Raw genomic sequence first — 13,916 nt, forward strand, 5'->3', positions numbered from 1 at the left:
GTTCAGTCAGAAAGCTTGCAGGGTCTGAAACAGAACTGTATGGAGAGAGTGGGGCAGTGGAATAAGTGTGGGGACTGATACAGGGCTGTGGGGAGAGAATGGGCAGTGGGATCAGTGTGAGGACTGATACAGGACTGGGGGAAGAGAACGGGGCAGTGGGATCAGTGTGGAGACTGATTCAGGGCTGGGGGAGAGAACAGGGCAGTGGGATCAGTTTGGGGACTGATACAGGTAGAGAGTGGGGCATTGGGATCAGTGTGGGGACTGACATGGGGCTGTGGGGAGAGAGCGGGGCAGTGGGATCAGTGTGGGGACTAATACAGGTAGAGAGTGAGGCATTGGGATCAGTGTGGGGACTGACATGGGGCTGTGGGGAGAGAGCAGGGCAGTGGGATCAGTGTGGGGACTGATACAGGGATGTGGGGAGAGAATGGGCAGTGTGATCAGTGTGGGGACTGATATAGGACTGGGGGAAGAGAACGGGGCAGTGGGATCAGTGTGGGGACTGATACAGGGCTGGGGGAGAGAACGGGGCAGTGGGATCAGTGTGGGGACTGAAACGGGTGTGGGGAGAGAATGGGCAGTGGGATCAGTGTGGGGACTGATACAGGACTGGGGGAGAGAACGGGGCAGTGGGATCAGTGTGGGGCTGATACAGGGCTGGGAAGAGAACAGGGCTGTGGGATCAGTGTGGGCACTAATACAGGTAGATAGTGGGGCATTGGGATCAGTGTGGGGACTGACATGGGGCTGTGGGGAGAGAGCAGGGCAGTGGGATCAGTGTGGGGACTGATACAGGGCTGTCGGGAGAGAATGGGCAGTAGGATCAGTGTGGGGACTGATACAGGGCTGGGGGAGAGACCGGGGCAGTGGGATAAGTGTGGTGTGATACGAGGTATAACTTTTTAGACTTTTTTTTGACACAATTTTTTCAACTTAAGATGGGTTTGTCTGAACGTAGCCCTGTTGTAAGTTGAGTACCTGTATCTTTGCCTCCCATGGACGCTATGGAACCTGCTGAATTTCTCTGTAACTGAGTTTCTCTGTATTTTCAACAATATGCAGACTTTCCTGTCTCATCCATTGGTCGAGGCTCTCTCTCCAACGAAGCATTTCCCATACCCTCCGCTCGTTTGACTGCAATGATTCTTCCTCTGAGATTTCAAGGGGAGACTGTTCTAGCCTCGATATATAGTTGCCTTGGTGTCCCTTGGTCAGTGAGGTTTTCCAAACAGGATGGAAAATTAAAGGTATATATTAAGGGTTGCACTGTTGGCGTTAAGAAGAATGAGAGAGGATCTCAGGAAGAACGAGGAAAAATTCGGACGGGTCCACTGATAGTTCTGGGTCCGCAGTGTTTCATGGGGGAGGATGTGAGATGAGGTACAGCACTTTCATTTGGATGTTACAGCTCAACCCCTCCACTTCTTCTTTTCAGATATCAGTAAACATTTTCCGGACCCTTCCACCAAGCGACAATCCAGAGTTTGACCCTGAGGAAGACGAACCCAATCTTGAAGCTTCCTGGCCACACTTACAGGTCAGCCCTTGGTTGGATTTTGGGAAGAACGGGGTCACTTGGTTCCTGAAGTTCACCACAATGTGGCCTCATTGCAACACCAGTCTTTTTGATCCTCCACTCCCTGCACGTGGGGTAGCTTGCCTGGCTAGCACGCCCTGCAAAGCTTCTCACTGCATGTAAACAATAAACAGGTTCAGTTCAGTGAGACCAATGTCTCGCTGAGTTCTGACCTCTCACCACCAGGACCTTCATCAAGACTCTGCCCGCTCTGGATTTTGGACCCTTCCAATCTATCCCCTCAGTCTCACCCGACCTCCTCCAACATACCCTCTATCCCTCCCGGTCCCTCCCTGTCACTCTTGCCCATCCTCTTCCCACATCTCTCCTCCCCTCCCTCCTCATTCCTCTCTCCCTCCCTTCTAGTCCTCACTGTCACCTCTCCGCTCCCACTCACTCCTCCCACATCTCCTTTCCCCCTACCCCACCCTCTCCTCTCCTCAGGCCCCTCTCCCCTCACCCCTTCCCCCTCCATCACCCTCCTGTCCCCTCCCATACCCATACTCCCTCCCACTCCTCCCAGTCGCTCCTCTCATCACTACCAAACCTCCTCGCCATGCCCTCATCTTCCCTTTCCCCTTCCCTCTCAATCACCCTGTCCTCTTCCCTTCCACCCCCTCCCTCCTCCACTACCCCTCCCTTTAGCTCACCTCTCCCCAAACACCCTCTCCATCCCTCCTCTCCCATCACCACTTCCCTCTCCACCACCCTCTCCCCTCCTATTCCCCCTCTCGCTCCTCTCCCCAAACCTCCTCTCCCATCCCCCTACATCGACCTTCACCCCTTGCCTTTCCGTCACCCTCACCCCCACTCCCCCTTCTCTCTCTCCTCTCCCTCACCCCTAGACCCCTCAATCTCCCCTTACTCCTTTTCTCTACTTCATCCCTCTCCCTTCACTCACCCCTTCATCTCTCTCCCACTCCCACTCTCCTCTTCCCCTCTCCCATCCCACTCCCCTTCCCTCCTGTGCATGTGCCTGTCAGTTGGGGTGTGGGGTTTGTGTAACCCAAGTTCAGTCGGGGAGTGGGGTTTGTGTAACCCGTGTCCAGTCTAGGTGTGGGGTTTGTGTAGCCTGGGTCTGGTAGGGGTGTGGGGTTTGTGTAACCCGGGTTCTGTTGCTTCCAGCTGGTTTACGAGTTCTTCCTGCGGTTCCTCGAGAGTCCAGACTTCCAGCCGACCATTGCCAAGCGCTACATTGACCAGAAGTTTGTGCTGCAGGTAATTGTCCCCTCCCTGCCACCTTTTCACCTCCGCTCCCCCATCCCTTCCTCTCTCTCCCCTCCTCCTCCATGCTCCCTCTAACCTCCCCTTCCCCTCTGTCCACAGACCCTCGCTGCCTCAGTGACATGTGGCCATTCCTCCCTCTTGCAGCTGCTGGAACTGTTTGACAGCGAGGACCCTCGGGAGCGAGACTTCCTTAAAACCGTGCTGCATCGTATTTACGGCAAGTTTCTGGGTCTGCGCGCCTTCATCCGCAAACACATCAATAATATATTTTTATGGTAAGTCTGTGGGTCCTTGGGCCTCACTGCACTTCCCCTCCCAATCTCTCCCTCCACTCCTCCCCCATCAACTCCCTCCCATCTTCTCCCTTCCCCTCCCTCCCACCTCACCAGCACTCCATCTTTCTTCCCTATCCTCCCTCCCTCCCACCTCCTCTCCCCTCTCCCAGACAATCCCTGACCTTTCACATATGTTCCTCACCAGTTCTCATCCAGGTGCTTGCGACCTCCCCCTCTGACCCCCTCGCTTCTTTCCCTCCTGCTCTCTTTCCACTGTAACCCCTTCCCTCTCTCCCTTCAGTTCCCCTCACACCACCCTCCCTCCCTCCAACACCCTTCTCTTCCCTGCCCCTCTCACCCTTCCTCTACTCTCAGCCTCCCCCCCCCCTCCGGATGTCACCTTCTCTCTCCCTGTCACCCCCTCCCTCTGTCCTCTCACTACTGTTCCCCCTAAGCTGTGCCCACACAGATGTTTGCAACCAGTGCACAAAAGAAATTAATATGCACACAAAACATCAGTGACCTCACCCTTTCTCCCTCAGCCTCTATCTTCCCTCAGCCCCTATCTATTTTTCCTCAGTCCCTATCTATCTTCCCTCAGCCCCTATCTATCATCCCTCAGCCCCTATCTTCCCTCAGCCCCTATCTTCCCTCAGCCCCTATCTATCCTCCCTCAGCCCCTCTCTTTCCCCCTCCCCTTCCCCCTCTTTCCCCCTCCCTCTTCCCCCCCCTCTCGCCCCCTACTTCCCCGTCTCTTGCCCTTCCCTCTTACCTCCTCCCTTCCCGCTCTCACCCCCCATCTTCCCACCCAGGCCTGGATCCATCAGCACTGGGGAATATTGCTCAGTGCCCCCACCTGCTGGCTGGCCAGGGAATGACATCAGAGCGGACAGCCAGCTCCCATGGTCACTGACTGCAGTGTTGCCCCTTCCCCTCCAGAATGGGGTCAGTCACTTTTGTCTGCAGCCCAGGGACCTCGCCCCTTATTGTTGCAGCATCTGCTTTTGTTCTTTTAAACTCAGGCCAAATATGTTCTGGTCGATTACGAGATACTAAAATTCTTACTGGCTGCAGTTGAACAAGAATTTCGCAAAAAAAAACATCTACTGTCAAAATACTGAATTGAATTAGAAATATAATAAATATACTGCATGGTGGGCGTGGCGGTTTCCTCCCACCGTTTGAAACCTACCGGGGGTTGTAGGTTAATTGGCTGGGGCGGATGCAGGGGCCCAAATGGGTTTACATTTTTAAAAAATCAATAGTTTGGAGTGGAGCAGTCCCTGGTGAATGTAATGGGGGAGGTTCAAGAGCCTGATAGGTGTGGGGAAAGAACCGAGAGGTGCTGGTCTTCAGGCTTCTGTACCTTCTGCCCAAAGGGGACGTGAGAAGAGGTTGTGGCCCGGGTGATGGGAGGTCCATGATGATCTTGAGGCAGCGCCTCGCTTAGATCCTGGAATCTTGAGCCAAGAAATGCTGGGGATCTCTGCAGGTCAGGCAGCCTCCACAGGGTGGAATGGTCAGTACCCCTGATCGAGGCTGTTCTTTTGATCCTCTGCCTTCTGCATATTCTGTCCCAGAATATGTAATATTACACAAAATTGCTGTCTGCCTCCATAAGGTAGTCAGAATCACTGTTAGTGTCACCCCTAACAGTACAAGAGAAAGAGAAGCAAAAGAAAGCCCTTTTAGGGATGCCGAGTGTCCGTGGGTTTGCCTCCAGCGCTCCCGCAGCCTCTGCGGCCGCACAGGACCCCATTCGATCAGGAAGCCTTCAGGGGCCCTTCTTGCCCTCAAGCTCCCTCTTGAATCCAATACCTGGTTCCCATGAACAGCCCAGATCCCCGACTGCACTTCACTCGCAGCCTGTGAGGGGCCCCTCAGCCGCTGAGCCCCCTTGCTGGCCCGCCCCTGTAGGGTCGTCTCCGCTGCTTCTCCTTCTCAGCGGGGGTGGAGGGTGTTCTCCCCATTTTCTGGTGCCCTGCGCCGGTCCGCTGCTTTCCCTGGAGCCTGCAGCCCCTCATGGCCAGCTGCCACGTTGGGCGCTGCCGTGTTGGGCGCAGACCCCCGCGGCTGCAGGATTTCCCTGGCAAATGCTGCTGGCATGAGGACTGGGCAGTTGATCTCTCTGGAGAAGCTCCATGTCTCTGGCTGTCCCAGGACTGCACCAGCGCTTCCGCCATACAGCCCATTCCTGGTGTTTGTAGGCTGGTGGGGGGGAATCGTTGCGGGAACCTGGGAAAAGAACAGGAAATGCTATGAACACTCAGCAGATGGCACACGGGGTGAAGAGGTGGGTCACCAAGTTGATTCCAGGGATGAGGGATTAGACTCTGAGGGGTCTGGGTCCATACTCACTGGAATTTAGAAGAATTATGGAAGGCAGAAATAGAGCAAGTTATTCCCATTGGTGGGGGAGACTAGAACATGGGGACACCGCCTCAGGGCCGTAGATTTAGGACGGGGATGAGGAGGAATTGCTTTTCCTTGGGCGGTGAGGTGGGGGGGTTGAATCCGTGGAATTCGCTGCCTGTTGAAGCAGCGGAGGTGACCTCGGTCAATATATTTAAGGCAAGGTTGGACGTAGTTGGGAATTGAGGGATGTGGGGAGAAGGCAAGGTGAGTGGAGCTGAGCCGATCATCAGATCAGCCGTGACCTCATTGGATGGGGAGCAGGCTCGACGGGCCGAATGGCCGACTCCTGCTCCTCTTCCTGATGATCGGCGGCATCTGTGGAGTGGGAGCATCTTCGTTCACTTCAGGCTGTCGTTCTTTCAAACGCGCTTGCCTGACCTGCTGGGTGATGGCAGCGCCATTCTGCGTTTGGAAGGCAGTCCTGTGTTGTTGCCATATTACAATCCCATTACACTGTACCCGCAGCTCACAGCAGTATTTAATGCACCTTGCATTTGTGTGAGGCCATTCCGCCTTTGATGCAGTGTTGTATGGTCAAAAGTTTGCGTGAGAGAAAACACTGGCTTCTGCTGAAGGGACCTGGCTTCACTGCTCCCTCGTCTTTCCCCAGGTTTATATACGAGTCAGAACACTTCAACGGAGTCGCGGAACTTCTGGAGATTCTGGGAAGGTGAGAGTCCACCTCGGCGATGGTTCGGGTGCTACGATTGGTTCGTTCCCCTCCCACCCCACCCGAGATGATCATGATCGACCAGCCATTGTTTCCAGGTCTGGGAGCGCCGCTGGAACGGACGGGAGAGACCATGCATGAGCACAGGAGGCGAATCGTGGAAGCTCGGGGTCTCTGAAGGGGCTCTCCTTCACCTCTCCACTCAGTGGATGGTGGCACCTCTTTGCGTGCCTTGGCGGCAGGCAAAAGCTGACAATCTCTGTGTATCTGTGTCTGGGTGAGTGGGGGAATCCAGATCGGAAGCAGCTCCTAATACGTTTCCACCTTTCTTCCCCCTTCAGCATCATCAATGGATTTGCTCTGCCGCTCAAAGCCGAACACAAACAGTTCCTGCTGCGAGTTCTGCTGCCGCTCCACACATCGCGAACCCTCTCCCTCTTCCATGCACAGGTATTTGATGCTGAAAGCCAGAAATGAGTATGAGGCAGATATGTGCCAAAATTCTTGCCTGCATCCGCACCTTCTCCACTGCGTTACCGCAATACGCCAGGCGTAACCAAGGCAGACAAACCAAGGTCATGGTTACAGTGAGTCACTGTGTACGGTACACACTGGGACGGTCTGTGTATGGTACACACTGCTTCAGTCACTGTGTGTGGAATCCAGTGAGAACCCCAGGTGCTGGGAAGTTCCTCCACTCTGCTCACCACCACATCCCTTTTCTCCACAGTTGGCCTATTGCATCGTGCAGTTCCTGGAGAAGGACGCAACGCTGACCGAACCGGTGAGTGGCGTCACTTCCTGTCAGCATGCAGGACTCTGTCAAACCTGTCCACAATCCAAACCCTCCCTCTCAGTCACTCCGGTTGTGTAGAGGTGAGGTTGAAACTTCACCCTCCACCTAGTGGCACAATCCTCTCCCTCTTCCCTTCTCTTCTCCCTTACAATACTCCCCCTCTCCCATTACCCCTCTCCTTACTGCTTCCTCTCCCCTCCCCTTCTACCCTTCCCTCTTACCCTTACCCCTCCAGCTCTCACCCCTCGTTCTCTGCCTTTCTCCTCCCCTTCACCCTCTCCCATTTGTCCTCTATCGCCCCTCTAACTCCACCCCCTCCCACTCCCCTTCAGCCTCCCCTTCCCCTTAACCCCTCTCCCCTTTCCCTTCCTCTTCTCACCTCTCTCCCCCTCCCTCTCCCCTTCACCCTTTTACCTTTCCCCACCACCCTTTCTCTCTCCCCTTCTTCTACCCTCCTGTCCTCTCCCCTTCAGCCTCCCCTTCCCCTTAACCCCTCTCCCTTTTCCCTTCCACTTCTCACCTCTCTCCCCCTCCCTCACCCCTTCACCCTTTTCCCTTCCCCCACCACCCTTTCTCTCTCCCCTTCTACCCTCCTTTCCTCTCCCCTTCCCATTCCCTTTCCACCTTCCCCCCCTCTCTTCTAGTCTCCCCTCCCTATCTCACCCCCTTTCTCTCTCCTCCTTCCCCTTCTCCTCTTCCCTCTCCCATGCTCTCACCTCCTCCCTGTCCCTCCCCTCCACTCCTCTTTCATTGATTCCCCACTCCCCATGGCTTGCAGCCACCCCTCATTCTCCTAGTGTGTACATGGACTAGAGCCCCACCCCCCCCTCCCCGGGGCTGGGAGTGCCTGTGGTCAATGGAGGGAGTTTGTGGGGGAGGTGGAGGGATGATGGTTCTATGATCAAGAGGGTCGTGGAGGAGAGAGGGTTAGGGCAGTGGACCTGTCCTCCTCTCTCCATGCCTGCCCAGTACAGCTGGAGGTGCCCATCCTGACCCACCATGTCCCTTTGATTCCACAGGTTCTCCGGGGGCTACTGAAATTCTGGCCAAAGACGTGTACACAGAAAGAGGTAAACTTTACCCCTCTCCACAACCCCTCCTTCACTCCTCCCCTCCCACTACTTCCCCACTCCCCATTCATCAAGTTCATGATTATTACACACACAACACACACCCACACACAAACACACACACTTGTATACAGACACAAATACACTTATATACACACACTCACACACTCGTATACACACACACACATACACTTATATACCCATACTCACACACACATACACTCATATACACACACTCATATACACAGACACATATACGCACACTCTCGCACGCACACACACGGCCTGCACAGACACACACATAGTCATTCTCACACACAGATTCATGCACAATCACATTCTCACAGATGCACATGAGTGGACACAAATACAGTCACACAGACAAAATACACAGCACATTATACACACACACACACACACATTTTCCCTGTATCTACATGTCTTTCTAAGAGTCTTTTAAATGTCCCTATTGTACCAGCCTCCACCATCACCCTCAGCAATGCATTCCAAGCACCCACCACTCTGTTTAAAAAAAAACGTGCCCCTCAAGTATCCCTAATCTGTTCTCCACTCACCTTAAACAGACGTCCTCTGGTATTTGCTATTGGCGACCTGGAATAAAGCTGCCAGCTGTCCATCCCATCGAATTCCCTCAAAATCTTACTCTCTTCTATTTAGTCACCCTCTCATCCTTCTTCACTCCCAAGACAAAAGCCTGAGCTCTGTCAACCTTACCTCAGAAGACAAGTTCTCCTATCCCAGCAGCATCCTAGTCAATCTCCTCTACACCCTCTCCAAAGCATTGCTGGAATGGGGTGAGCAGAACCAGGTTGTGTGTGTGTGTGTGTGTGTGTGTGAGAGAGAGAGAACAGCAGTGGAAAAGTTGAGGTCGAATCAGTAACCAGAGGGGTAGTAACGAAAGGGCAGGCAACACCGACCACTGTAAAGCCCCATCCTGAGTTCTCGTGCCCTGAAGTGAAGGAACTCTCTCACCCTGCACTCGCTGGAATTTAGAAGGAAGAGAGGGGATCATATAGAAACGTGTAAAATTATGAAAAGCATTGAGGTAGAAAGTTTTTTTTTTCCACTGGTGGTTGAGACTAGAACTAGGGGGCATAGCCTCAAGATCCAGGGGACAGAGATGAGGAGGAACTGCTTTTCCCAGAGGGTGGTGAATCTGTGGAGTTCGCTACCCATTGAAGCGTAGAGGGCGACCTCAGTAAATATATTCATGACAAGGTTGAATGGATTTTTACATAGTCGGGAAATTAAGGGACATGGGGGTGGGGGGAGGCAGGTGGGTGGAGATGAGCCCATCATCAGATCAGGCACGATCTCATTGAATGGGGAGCAGGTTTGACAGGCTGAATGGCCAACTCCCGCTCCTGTTATGTTCTTATCCTTATCCACATGTCTCTGCTGCCACCCGACAAACGAGGAGGGATGGACAGTTCCCTATTTCTACAGGTGTTTCTTGGGGCAAATACCAGAGGACATCAGTTTAAGGTGGGTGTGGAACACAGGGCTGGGGTAAATTAGAAGACAGAAGTGTAAGGATCAGCGTGATAGGGGAGGTGTTCTGAACTGGGTGGGGAGCTCTCTAGGTTGATGTGGTTGATGTGTCACAAGGGGCACTATTGGGGTGAACCTGTTCCCCTGTGCTTCTCCCTTAGGTGATGTTCCTGGGGGAGCTGGAGGAGATCTTGGACGTGATCGAGCCCTCCCAGTTTGTCAAGGTTCAGGAGACGCTGTTCAAACGGTTAGCCAAGTGCATCTCCAGCCCACACTTCCAGGTCAGCCAAGGGCTGGAGGGGGGCGGGGTGGGAGGGGATGGAGGGGTTGGAGGATAGAAGCGTGAAAATGGAGAGGGACAAGGAGGGTGGAGGGGACCCAGCGGATGGAGGGGGTGGGGCTGAAAGCCGTGGACGGAGGGGGTGGAGGAGGGAGGACAGGAAGGAGGAGGTGGGGACCACCGGGTCTGATGATTCCCCCTCCCCACCCAGGTGGCCGAGCGGGCCCTGTACTTCTGGAACAATGAATACATCTTGAGCCTGATTGAGGAGAACTGCCAGGGGATCCTGCCCATCATGTTTGGCACCTTGTACCAGGTGTCCAAGGAACATTGGAACCAGTGAGTGTTGGCGCCCACCGTCTGGGGGTCTGCGGCAAGTCCGGGAGTCCCAGCCAACATGGGGGGGTCCATGCCAACACAGTGGGTCTCTGCCAACCCCGGGGGGTCTCTGCCAACCCCGGGGGGTCCCTGCCAACCCCGGGGGGGTCTCTGCCAACACGGGGGTTCCCTGCCAACATGGGTGGGTCCCTGCTAACACGGGGGGGGGGGGGGTCCCTGCCAACACGGGGGGGTCCCTGCCAACACGGGGGGTCCATGCCAACACGGGGGTTCTCTGCCAACACGGGGGTCTCTGCCAACACGGGGGTCTCTGCCAACACGGGGGGTCTCTGCCAACACGGGGGCTCCCTGCCAACATGGGGGGGTCCCTGCCAATACGGGGGGTTCATGCCAACACAGTGGGTCCCTGCCTACATGGGGGGGTGCACGCCAACATGGGTGGTCCGCGCCAACCTTCGCCTCCCATCAAATCTCCCTCCCCCCCTTAGTGAAGGGGGGCTCCGGACCTCTCCCCCATGGCGAGTGGGGAGCTGGACCCCTCTTCCATAGTGAGGGGGGGGCCATACCCTTCCCCAGTGGTGAGGGATTATCAGATATCTTCCATGTTGTGAGGGGAAGTTGGACTCCGTGGTGGGTGGTTGGTTGGGGGAGGGGGTGGTGCCAGACTCCTCCTCCATGATGAGGGGGTGCCAGTCCTCTCACCTGTGGTGAGGGAGATGGTGCTTCCCCCGTGGTGAGGGAGATGGTGCTAGACCCCTTCCCTGTGGTGATGGAGGTAGTGCCAAACCCCTCCCCTATGGTGAGGGATGCCGGACCTCTCTCCCCCGCACCTCTGTGCTGTGTGTCTGTTGCCGACGGGACCCTTGGCTGCAGGACTGAGCTCCCACCTCCCCCCAGGACCATCGTTTCCCTCATCTACAACGTGCTCAAGACCTTCATGGAGATGAACAACGCTCTATTTGACGAGCTGACTGCTTCCTACAAGGTGGACAGACAGAGGTACAGGCAGCTATGGATGGGGTGGGGGACGAGGGAGGGTGGGGGCTAGAGGGGGAGGGAGGGTGAGGGCTGGTGGAACTACATCCTGTAAATCCACTTCAAACCCCCCCCCCCCCCACAGCATTAGCAAGCCTCCCTGCCATGATATCAGTTTCCCTTGAGTTCAGGTGCATCCTCTCCCACTTGTCCAGGTCACCCCTTCCCCAGAAAAAGGTTCTAATGATCCAAGAATTTGAAACCCTTCTTCAGTCACACACTTGTTTACACCATCTTCCTGTTCTGACCCTTCCCAGCTCGTCGCACCCGGGGTAATCCGGAGATGACCACCTTGGAGGTCCTGGCCTGCAGCCTCTTTCCTAACTCCTTAAACGTACTTTGAACAACCTCTACCCACTACTGCCTATGTCGTTGGTGCCAATACATACGACCTCTGGCTGCTCACCCCCTCCCCATGAAGAATATTCTGCATCCACTCAGAGACGTTCTGGTCCCGAGCACCGGGGAGGTCACACACTATCTTGGATTCTCCTAGCGGCTGCAGAATCTCCTATCTGTTCCTCTGACTATCGAGAGCCTGAACACCCTTCTGAGGCTCACAGCCGCCCTTGGTACTATTAGTCTAGCTGATGCTGCCTACCCCAGATAGGTCAACCCCCTAAGTAGTATTCAAAGGGTAGGGGAATGGCCACACCCCCCCCCCTCTCAGCCTTGTGAATGATCTGCAGATCATCCAACTCCAGCTCCAATTTCTGAACACGGTCTGTAAGAAGCTGCAGCAGGATGCACGTCTCGCAGATGAAGTCATCTGAGATGCTACTGTCTTCCCCGATTACCCACATCCCGCAAGAGGAGTGTGTCCCCGTCCTGACTGCCATTCCCACTGTCTATTAGAGGTTAGATAAACCTGTCCTTACCTTGCCCCAACTCCTGCCTCAGCCTCTACTTATCAAAGCCTTAAATTTCCACTCCCACACTGGACCGCTCCACTTGAGCTTCCTGTCCTTATAATTAATTAGGCAATGGAGAAATTTAAAACAAGCGCCTACCTTTCCTGGTGCTTTTTAAATGCTCCTCTTCACCTTCAGTCCCGCACTCGCAGTTCCCAGTGAGATTTCCCAGGGGCACCACCGTTGGTGTTTCAGTTAGGGACCGGGGTTTGAATCCTGCGCTGTCTGAAAGGAGCTTATACGTTCTCCCCATGTCTGGGTTTTCCTCAGGGGCTCTGGGTTCCTCCCACCATTCGAAATGTACCGGGATGTAGGTTAATTGGGTGACACGGATACGTGGGCCAAAATGGCCTGTTACTGTGCTGTATGGCTAAATTTAAAATTTTTTAAACATTTCCCAGCCTGCAGTCCTGATGTGGATGCTCCTGCACCTCTTACTGAAGGTCAAAGATATGAGCGCTGGATGGAAAGGGTCCTCAATAATTTTTTGAGCCTCAGTTAAGCAATAGCCCCAGTGGATGTCATCAGTAGAGGAAAGGGAGACCCCAGTAATCCTTTCGGTTGTTTTGATGATCCTCTGCAGTGCCTTCCTGTCTGATGCTTTGCGGCTACTGTCCCACACAGTGATGCAGCCAGACTCTCAACTGTGCTCCTGTAAAAGATTGTCAAGATGGGGGCCGGTAGCCTTTCCCTCATTGTTTGAAATGAATTAAAGAGATTTTTTTAATGGAAAAGTTAGCAGGGGAGCTGGTAACCAAAGGGCATACATTTAAGGTGACAGGGGTGAGGAGGAATATATTAAGGTTATGTAGTAGTTATACAATATGTTGGTAAAATCCCATTTGGAGTATTAAAAACAGAAAACTTACAGCACAATACAGGCCCTTTGGCCTACAAAGTTGTGCCGACCAAGTCCCTACCATAGAAATTACCCACAGCCCTCTATTTTTCCAAATGTCTTTTAAAGGACTCTATCGTAACTGCCTCCACGACCGTTGCCGACAGCCCATTCCACGCACCCACAACTCTCTGCATATATAAAAAAACCCACCCCTGACATATCCTCTGTACCCACTCCCCAGCACCTTAAACCCGTGTCCTCTTGTGGTGACCATTTCAGCCCTGGGGAAAAGCCTCTGACTATCCACAAGATCCATGCCTCTTATCAGCTTAAACATCTCTCTCAGGTCACCTCTCATCTCCCGGCACTCCAAGGAGAACAGGCCGAGTTCACTCAACCTGTTTGCCAGGCCTGCTCCCCAAACCAGGCAACATCCTTGTTGATCTCCTCTGCTCCCTTTCTATGGCTTCCACGTCCTTCCAGTAGTGAGGCGACCAGAACTGAGCACAGTTCTCCAAGTACGGTCTGACCAGGGTCCTGTAGAACTGTACCATTACCTCCTGGCTCCTAAATTGAATTCCACGGTTAATGAAGGCCAAATCCCCATATGGCTTCTTTACCAAGAATCAACCTGCGCAGCTGCTTTGAGCGTCCCCCAGGACTCTGACCCCAAGATCCCTCTAACCCTCCACACTGCCATCATATTTGACCCAAATGAACCCCTTCACCACTTATCTGGGTTGAACGCCATCTGCCACTTCTCAGCCCAGTTTTGCATCCTATCAATGTCCTGCTGATGACCTTCCACACCATCCACAACACCCACCACCCCCAACTTTACTAACCCATCCCTCCACTTCCTCGTATTGTGTCCAGTTTTGGTCACCGTGATGCAGGAAAGATGCCATAAAGTCGGATAGGGTGCAGAGACTTTTGGTGGGGGGGGGGGCGCGTGAGGTGGACCAG

General features: G+C 54.1%; 1 protein-coding gene across 10 annotated transcripts in view; it reads left to right on the top strand.

Annotated features, from left to right (window-relative positions):
• The window catches only part of ppp2r5b (protein phosphatase 2, regulatory subunit B', beta), a 183,108-nt gene that overhangs the window by 165,650 nt on the left and 3,542 nt on the right, over positions 1-13,916 (top strand). For 9 of the 10 annotated variants that reach the window (XM_069893815.1, XM_069893819.1, XM_069893816.1 and 6 more), the window contains 10 exons: positions 1,439-1,540; positions 2,705-2,797; positions 2,951-3,081; positions 6,107-6,166; positions 6,508-6,616; positions 6,897-6,950; positions 7,982-8,032; positions 9,706-9,825; positions 10,036-10,163; positions 11,061-11,162. In XM_069893815.1, coding sequence (XP_069749916.1) covers positions 1,439-1,540; positions 2,705-2,797; positions 2,951-3,081; positions 6,107-6,166; positions 6,508-6,616; positions 6,897-6,950; positions 7,982-8,032; positions 9,706-9,825; positions 10,036-10,163; positions 11,061-11,162 — 950 coding nt within the window. Of the gene's footprint in view, positions 1-1,438; positions 1,541-2,704; positions 2,798-2,950; positions 3,082-6,106; positions 6,167-6,507; positions 6,617-6,896; positions 6,951-7,981; positions 8,033-9,705; positions 9,826-10,035; positions 10,168-11,060; positions 11,163-13,916 lie in introns of those variants that run through there. The other variant, XM_069893820.1, reaches the window with a different exon arrangement.

The sequence above is a fragment of the Narcine bancroftii genome, chromosome 8 (genome assembly GCF_036971445.1).
Source record: "Narcine bancroftii isolate sNarBan1 chromosome 8, sNarBan1.hap1, whole genome shotgun sequence".
Lineage (NCBI taxonomy): Eukaryota > Metazoa > Chordata > Chondrichthyes > Torpediniformes > Narcinidae > Narcine > Narcine bancroftii.